General features: G+C 47.3%; 1 protein-coding gene across 1 annotated transcript in view; it reads left to right on the top strand.

Moving 5' to 3' along the window:
• Window positions 1-4,504: 4,504 nt before the first annotated feature.
• The window catches only part of BRINP1 (BMP/retinoic acid inducible neural specific 1), a 29,693-nt gene continuing 25,233 nt past the window's right edge, over window positions 4,505-8,964 (top strand). Inside the window, exon 1 of the mRNA XM_026513858.4 lies at window positions 4,505-4,709. Within this exon, the coding sequence (XP_026369643.2) occupies window positions 4,538-4,709 (172 nt within the window). The 5' untranslated portion in view covers window positions 4,505-4,537. The remainder of the gene's footprint in view (window positions 4,710-8,964) is intronic.

The raw sequence follows: 8,964 nt of genomic DNA, 5'->3' as shown, positions 1-8,964 counted from the left end.
CTGGATTTCAGAGAGGCTCAGACATCCGCAGAGGCCGCTGTGCGCCAGGGCCGCCATGGGGAACACCGAGGCAGGGGTTCGTCTCAGTGCCTGCTCTTTCCCGCCCCAGAGCTGGAAGGGCCCTCAAGTGTTCCGAAACCCAGTCACAGTTCCTGGATTTGGCCTGATTTGGTTGTGGGGCTTCAGGCCAGCTTTGGGCCAGTTCCAACGTCCTCAGAGTGGTTAGGGACAACTTTTCTTTTTTTTTTTTTCTTTTCTTTTTTTCCTTTTCTTTTCTTTTTTTCCAGTTGGGGTGAAAAAGAGAATAGCAGTTGAATGGAAATCCGACAAATGAGTGTCTGGAGCCTCTACCGGGCTTGGCCTTAATTTATGCTCTGAGGGAGGGTCTGAGGCGGATAGATAAGGCCCCTGTCCCCCTGAAGCACACTGTCTAATGGGGGAGATGAAAAGAAAAACATGGAAGCAAATTAATAAGATCACGTCTGTCAGTAACTAATCCTATGATGAAAATAAAAGAAGCATTTTAATTTGGGTGATCTGGCAAGGTCTGGGTTGCAGGACAAGGGAGCCATGCAGAGATCTGGAGAAAGAATATTCTTGGCACTGGGAGGGACATGTGCAGAGACCATGGGGAGAACAAGACCCGCGAGAGGGAGGGAAAGGAGAAGGGCAGGATGCCTGGTGTGTTTCAAAAAAAAAAAAAAGAAAGAAAGAAAGAATAGAATATTAGGAAGGAGTGAGGAAGCAAGGGGATAGAGACATCCTCCCGTGTGACAGAAAGGAGAAACCATTTCTCCGCACACAAAGACTGTATGTAAAATACAAAAAAGGATTGTGAGGTTTCCGTGTTGAAGGTGAGGTGGGAGGAAGGCTAAGGGAGACAGGGGCAAAAACCAGGAGAAGAGAACGAAGATGACGTGGGTGTTCCCACATCTACATTGCCCACTCACTTCGCAGAACAGTGAAACATTCCAATTTAAAGTATAACAAGATTTTTTTTTTTTTAAAGTATAATGAGATTGGGGGAGCTACCCCATATGTTCAGCACGAGTGACTTGGTGTTCAAATGAAACTCTCAGCTGTTGCCTTCCTGGGTCTTTGAGGCAACATTTATATGCTCGCAGTAATGGTGGCCTCTCTCTCTCTCTCTCCCTCCTCCCCCATCCCGTCCCCGCTCTGTGTGTGTCTTTGGGAAACTGTGGGGCCAGAATATTCCACCCCAGCCAGCAGCTGTATATCTTTCGAACAGTGGCTCCACAGGCCAGATCCCCCTCCAAGTTATTTATGACTCCCATTGAAGCCTGAGCAGGACTCAGGCGCCGACGTGGAGGTCAGCAATGGGCCTCTTTGTTGGACACAGGTCATCGGGAGACGGCTCCGGCCGTGACTGCTCGGTGACCCTCTGCTGCTGTAGAAATGGTTATGTAACTTTAAACAGTAATGACATTTTGCAGAAAAGTGCTTTTTAATTGCTACGTCTTCATTATTCTCTTTCAAAATTGCCCAGGAGATTCTGCCTCAGAGACAGCTCGGCATGATCTGAGTTTCCATTTTTAAAGAGCAATCAGTTTTGTGTTTCAGCTGCTCCCAGAAACCCCCCAACCCCAAACTTCATCTGTGTTCAGTGGCATTCAGTGGGGTAGGTAATACTGCCTTTTGTATCCTTGCCAAACGGAGAAATGATTTGACGCAATTTTCTAAAAATGCTCTCCCCAAATTCCTTTTGGGCTGGGACCAAGAATAGAATATTTTATCCCCTACAAAAGGGAGAAAGAAAATGATGAGCAAGCTAGAAAAATAGGACTGAGAGTATAGTCTATAGAGTTCCAACAGAAACTTAACCCCAATCCATAGACTCAGATGCCTATAGGGGTTTGGGATCAGCTAAAAATAAATTTTGCTTTGGAAGCAAAAACTGTGATACAGATAAAATGACTCAATAATGCATAGTCTGAAAGAATTGGAGACTTAGCTGAGGAGGGACTCTACTTTTGGTGTCTGTATCACCCTCTTGTACGGTAAGCCCTCCCCAGCCATCACTCGGCTTCCTGCGGACCCCTTGCCCATTGCTGTGGAGCTCACCCCAGCCTTGCAGCCCACAGTGCCCAAGCCCTGCAGCTGTTCTGTCCGTTACAACACCTTCCATGTGGACTGATACACAGCCCCCTTCCTGAGCAGCCGAACCCCCCACCACCATGCCACTCAACAGGCAGAGAATTCTAAATTCTAGATCCTGGGAAGTCTCTGCAAATAGCTCAGGACTGCCTGCTGAGTATTTTCTTCTGATTAAATACCCACAGCTATTGTTCATTTATCCTGAAGATTCTGTTGATGCTGTAAAAAGCGTCAATCTCAGGAGTGATTTCATCATCATCATCATCATCAAAAATAGGAACGAATCGGGGCGCCTGGGTGGCACAGTCGGCTAACTGTCCAACTCTGGAATTCAGCTCAGGTCATGACCTCAGGGTTGTGGGATCGAGCCCCACGTCGGGCTCCACGTTGAGCAGACATTCTGCTTGAGGATTCTCTCTCTCCCTCCCCCTCCTCTCTCTTTCTTTCTCAAATACATAAATACATCTTTTTTTTTTTTTTTTTTTTTAACTAGGAACGGGTAGCATTTACTATTTGCTTGCCATGTGCCAAGAACTGTTCTGGACAATTTTCAGGGATTCCTTCTCTTAGCCCTCTCAACAACCTTCTGATGTAGGTACTAAAAGCATCTCCTCTTTACGAAAGAAAAAGGAGAGGCTTAGGCAGTGTGAGGGACTTGCCTGGGATGTGAAGGGGGTAAGGAGAGGGGCCTGACTAGCAATGCCCAGCTTTTAACTACCTCCTGGGACCCTGCCGTAAGAGGTGCTGGAGGCCATCTTCTTTCCCTCAATGCCCTTCTGAACACAGTCTTTTTTAGCTGCCGGATGAAGACAGGTTGAAATGATGGCGCTTCATTTTTTTTAAATAATTTTGAAAGTGGGGAGGGGATGTAGAAACACAACTGTGAAGTAGAAGGAGAGAAATGCCAAGCTTATTCAGCAAACCCCTGATGAGTAGGATGAGGGGGTGTCCCTGAAGCATGAATGGGAAAAAATGTAATCCAGGGAACACAGTTATTTTTCACACAGTGGGTCGTTAAGCCATTACCTGCATATGCACTGGTGGCTAAAACTGTCAGCAGCCCCAAATGAGGTAGAGAGAAATGTCTTAGGTAACGTGCTTTCATGAATTAATTTGGGCCGGAGTTGTCCTTCCAGTTGGACACCCTGGGCCATAGCCTGCTGTGCTCGCATCCCAGGGGTATGTGAGTAGTGCACATGCCCAGAGAAATCCTTCTCCATCCTCGGTTTTCAGGCATTGAGGCTCTGAATAGGCAGGTGTAGGGAAAAGACTACAAGGTGTGGTCCAGAGTGTTGGTCCTGGAGCCGCGGGCTCGTCACTTCCCCTCCAGGGGCCTTGGCCTCTTCATATTTAGAGCAAAGAAGAAAAGAGAAATAACCCTCTCTCATGTCATCCTGCACTGATATTATTTTTATGATGCACTGGTCTTATTAAATTATACCGCTGTCCTTATGTTACTCTTATCCTTGTAATTTACCAAAGTGTCCCCGTTATCCCCAGGATGAAGTCCAAATTCCTTAGCATCTGATAAAACCCTGCACCCTTTGGCACCTGCTCCCCTCTGAAACCTGTTCCCCTGCAGCCCTGCACCCCCACCCATCCAAATTCATTTCATTCACCAGCAACTCCCAGACATGCGCATCCTTATTCTTGCTGTTCCTCTCCTTAGAATGTGCTTCCTGTTCTCTTTACATGATATGGTCTCTTATTTACCTTTTAAGCAGCCCAAATGCCGTCTCCCCTAGAAAGACTTCCCGGCTATCCGAGCAGGGTTATTCGCCGCCTTCTGCTCTCCTGTCGCCTCATATGTGGCTGTCTGTGCTGCAGGTCTATAAAGCAATGTTATGATGACATGTGTCCGTGTCTGTCCCTGCTGACCATACTGTAAACGCCCCAAGGGCAAGGATCATGTCTTTTTCATCTCTATGGACTTAGTGCCTAGCTCAGGACCTGTGCTTCAGAACTAGAGTCATAAATATTTGAAGAAAGGAACACAGAAGAAGTGAAGGAAATAAAAAAAAGGAAACAATCATCTCGTGCTTTCGATAAGGGTTTCTCCCCAAATGGAAAAGCTGTAGGCCGGACCCGGCTCTGGCCTCAGTCCTCAAGTTGTGGAATAAAGCATGCCTTTCCGGGGTGGCCAAGGTCATGATTTGGAGGAGTTTAAGTAGGAGCATTGCAACCGGAGGCCTCGCCAACGGGGCCCTGTCTGGATCCAGGCAGGCCCAGAAGTATTTTGGTTACAATACCCGGGGAGAAAGCTAGCAGCTTTAGATTTCCACGCATCACCTTTCAAAGCTGTTAATGAAACACCTTCTTTAACCTTTCTTTTTTCCCTTCTTGCTGTTCTCAAACAGGTCTTCAGATCATCTTCCCTCAGTATCTGCAAGAGAAGTTTGTCCAGTCGGCCTTAAGCTACATCATGTGCAACGGTGAGGGGGAGTACGTGTGTCGGAACAGCCAGTGTAGATGTCAGTGCGCCGAGGAGTTCCCACAGTGCAACTGCCCCATCACCGACATCCAGATCATGGAGTACACGCTGGCCAACATGGCCAAGGCTTGGGCCGAAGCCTATAAGGACCTGGAGAATTCAGGTAGAGAACCTGGTAGTACTGTCTAGAGCCAAGTCTAGAAGAGGAAACTGTCTAACTGGAATTAGGACCCACCATGAGGGAATATCCAGTGACCCCAACTCTTTCACTTGGGAGGGACCAGAGCCAGGTCTTAGATGTCATGGGGGAGGTACTCAGTCAGTCTCCATCGAATGGAGTAATGAATCACATAATCGAGTGTGTGGTCCTAAGATGTATTGTCTGTACTGCACGCAGAAGACAGAGGAATGCCACGTAACACAGGGAGGCCTCTGCGGAATGGAGAGTCAAAATTATCTGTATTGATTCCTGAATCCATGCGTGTGTGTCTAAACAAATAACACGCGTGCATGTGTAAACAGGTATGTGTGTAGGTTTTCATCCATGTACATATAGATCGGTATGGATACGGATGTGGACATCCAAAGAATTCACAGCTTGTCAAAGCCCAAGTGACTTTTCAAGTACTTAGCTATCTCCTGCTTTTCGTGGCTAGGAAAATTTGTGGTTATGAATTTCGGGGGAGGAAAGTCTCCCCAGGGCCATAAAGTGGGTGAGGGGCAAAGTGGGAGCTCGGCCTCCACGGAGCTTCTAGCGATTGTGAAAGCCAGACATGAATCGTAGAACCATACAAATAATTGTGACCTTTTAATCAGGTGTGTGAAGAAGGAGCAAATCTGTGGAGGGGGAGTTTTCCGCGGCCAGGAGGGTTGGGCGGGGCAGCAGAGGCGAGTTGGGGAAGAGCATCTGTGACGCAGAAATCGGTGGGTGATCACATGTCAGCCAGTGGGAGGCCATCCCAAGGTGCCCAGGAGGGAGAGGCCAGTGACGTGGTCAGCATGATGGTGGAGGTGGGAAAAATGGGGAAGGGGCAGACATGCCGAGATATTTAGAGCTTGGTGTTACATTGGCTGTGCGAATTGAAGAGATGGGTGTTGAGATTCAAGAGCTTTTTTTAGGTATGTTTGTTCGACAATTTGATGGACGCTGGTACCATTCGCTGAGCTAGAACACCTTGGGAGGTTGGGAAAAAAAGACTGTGTGCTCAGCATTGGACATGAAAAGCTTGGGAAGCCTTGAGACTTCCAAGAAGTGATGCCAAGTAAATACTTGGCATTTAATACCTCAGCTATCTGCTAAATAAATGGACATATGCAGAGAGCACTACTGTTGAAAAAAAACAGCAACAACTTAATATTCCTTAAATTTATCACAACAACCGCATTACAGCGAGTAGTGACGTTCCTGTATCCTAGAGGACCGAGGGTGCCGAGACCCAGTGTCTTCCCCGGGGTCACGTCGTTAGCAAACGACAGGGTTGGTAATGGAATCCCTGATTCCAAATCCAGTGCCTGTAGCAGCTTCTAGAACTTTATTAATTCTTCTTTACCCCCTAGGCCTCAGTTCCCTCATCTGATAAATGAGAGGACATGTTTGTGGTTTTCATATTTGAATTTATTTAAATGTTTAGTCGAGAAAGCCTTTGATCGAACAAAATCATACCTTGGAGCCGCTGTGCACCCCAGGTGAAAGCTGAGCCGTACTGAGCTGTGTTTGAAAACCACTGGTTTCCATGAACTCTGAGCCCCCAGCCAGCTTGCGGAGCCTGCGATGCACGAGCGATTCCGCTCTCCCGCAGCTCACGTGGGTCTGGGGCTGCCCTATGAACCTGCACCCATCAGTTCATTTAAAATCCCAGAGATTCAGAGAAGAGAGGCTCATGATGGAAATGTGTTACAACCATTATTTGGCCTCAAACAAAAGAAGCATTTGATAAAATGCTTTTGCAGAGAGATTCCACCGATTGCTAAAAAGCAGAGGGGAACGCCGGCTGCGTGCACGAGCAGTAAGGGTTTTTAGCATCTAATCCTATTCCCAAGGAGAAGAAACCACGTTCAGTGGGGGGGTGGATGCGTAAGGAGACACAGCTGAGATGCTGCAGAGTAGCTAATAGGCCACGGAAACGATATCCGTGGCACTTTCTCCCCCACAAGAGCACATACTCGCTCCAGATAGCTTGTGTTTGTCCATTTGGAATGGTTTTACCCATTAAGACGAATCCACCCATCTCCACATGTATATGTGGCTTGTGCATGTGTATTTTCCTCCTTTTCATTTCAGGCAATGGCCTTAATGCCCCAGCCAACCAGGCACTTTGGAGGGATTAATGACCCGCCAAAAGGGGAAAGCCAGTGATTCCTTCACCGTCGGAGTGCTGGTAGTCAAATAGAACCAACTCAGTTTACACAGCCAAATGGGGCTGTGTCTACACCTCCATTATTGGGAGGGAACCGGTGTACTTTGAGTCAAGAAAATGAAATCATTTTAACTCTTAAATCGTATATCCCTATCTGACCCAGATTCAGGTTCACTGAAACGACTGTTGCGTCCTTCCAGGTCCACAGAGCCTTGCACAGGAGGCATAACTTCCCCGGGGTGGGGTGGGCAGCCAAAGAGCACAGAGTCATTAGGGCCAGCCCCCTGCCTCCAGCCAGCTCCCCGAATGAATTAGTCAGCACGGTCGTCTGATATCCTTCCAATCCTACGCTGTCACGTATCCCCTGAGCACTTCCTGTACGTCGAGAACTATTTAGGCAGATGCAGTCCGATGTCACTCTCTCAAGATTTGCACGGGGTGCCAGGATGCCTGTTTGACATATGGGGAAACTGAGGTATTGAAAGCATGATGGTCGTACAGCTGCTCAGGGGCCGAGATGTGGTTCGGTCTCCTGCATGTCTGACTGTCAATAAAGACGTGCTGGAAGTTTCGTGGGATTCCAAGAATCCTGTTTTCAGCACCTTTTACTTATTTTTATCCCAATATACTGGTCCTCCTTATGTGTTCAGAGTAAGTGTATAATGTTGAGTAAGAGAATAAGATTCAGAGCCTGGCTAGAGTTCTAATTCTACCATTTACTAGCTGTGTGACCTTGGGAAGTTAACTGACTTCTCTGTGTCCTAGTTTCTATAAAAGGAGGCACTGAAAGTACCCACCTCATAGGTTTGCTGTGAAATCACTTATATGGGTTAGGTGTTTCAGACTGAGTGTGGTGCTGATTGAAAGCTATGTAGGCATTTTTAAAAATAAAATGAATGCCTAATGGACCTGAAATTTCCTTGTAGGTTTTATAACACGAACTGAAAGTACTAAGCTGCAAATTTATGTGTATATATATATATATATCTCCCCAAGCATTTAGTTGTGTTTTTTTTCCTACAATATGATCAACCTCTTAATTCTTTTCCCAATAGTGGGGGGAGGGATGGCAGGGGTGAATATTATATTAAAAAAAACAACAGCTCAGATTTGAGTCCTGCCTCTTGTCACTCCCAGGCTGTTCTACCTTCAGAAAATTATTTCCCCACTCTGGGCCTCAGTTTCCCTCTAGGCAGAACCAGAAAACTGGCCTAGAGAATCTCTAAGGCCGTGTCAAGTAGTAGCAAATATTGAAACTCTGAAACACAGAACCACACCCTGAGGCAGAAAACTTCGCCCCGGGGACCCAAGATTTGCCCCCGTCTCTTCAGTGTGGGTGTCCCCCAAATGGGACATTACGTGAAAGGGTACACAACCTCCAGTGGGACTGGATCGCACTGTGGGGAGGTTGACCCACCTCCGTTCCCCCTCAACCCTGCAGATGACACCAAAGAGAACTTTCGAGTTGGTGCTAATACACCTTTAGCACTTGTCTATCACTCACGACCTTCCCGGATGTCTCCGTGAGAGCAGGAGCAAGGGTTTGAGCATTTACCTGGCAACGGTATCGGTCCAGGATCTGTTAACACAGTTTACATTGTATTTGCGTCTCCAGCTTTATTTTTTAAAACTTTATTTTATTTTATTTTTATTATGTTCAATGAGTCCAGCTTTATTTTTATAGCTCCCATTCTATTGAAGGCACGTGAGGGAGGTTTTCTAATGCAGAATTGGATTTTTAAAAAGTGGTTTAATTGATTCCAAGAAAATATCAAGTAGAAGTACACGTGGGATGTGACTATCGTTACCAAGCTGGCACTCAGATGACCGAAGTTTGGGAAGCCCGGTTTCCCATGGGGACGCAGGCTGCACGTTTCACTCCCGTGGCGGCAAAGGAAACGGACCGTCCCTGAAAGTGCGGTGGCCCTTGCATGGCGTGGTCAGAGCAGAGCAGGCCGGGGCAGCGTTCGTGGGCCTCGAAGGAGGACGTTGTATCTGCAAGCCTGCTGGGTTGGTCGGTGGGGCGAAGCGTGCGAGGCAAGCTCAGATGGGGGCTGTGGC

The sequence above is a fragment of the Ursus arctos genome, unplaced genomic scaffold (genome assembly GCF_023065955.2).
Source record: "Ursus arctos isolate Adak ecotype North America unplaced genomic scaffold, UrsArc2.0 scaffold_18, whole genome shotgun sequence".
NCBI classification, from domain to species: Eukaryota; Metazoa; Chordata; class Mammalia; order Carnivora; family Ursidae; genus Ursus; species Ursus arctos.
Note: the sequence above shows the minus strand (reverse complement) of the source record. Positions and strands in the feature narration are given on the sequence as shown.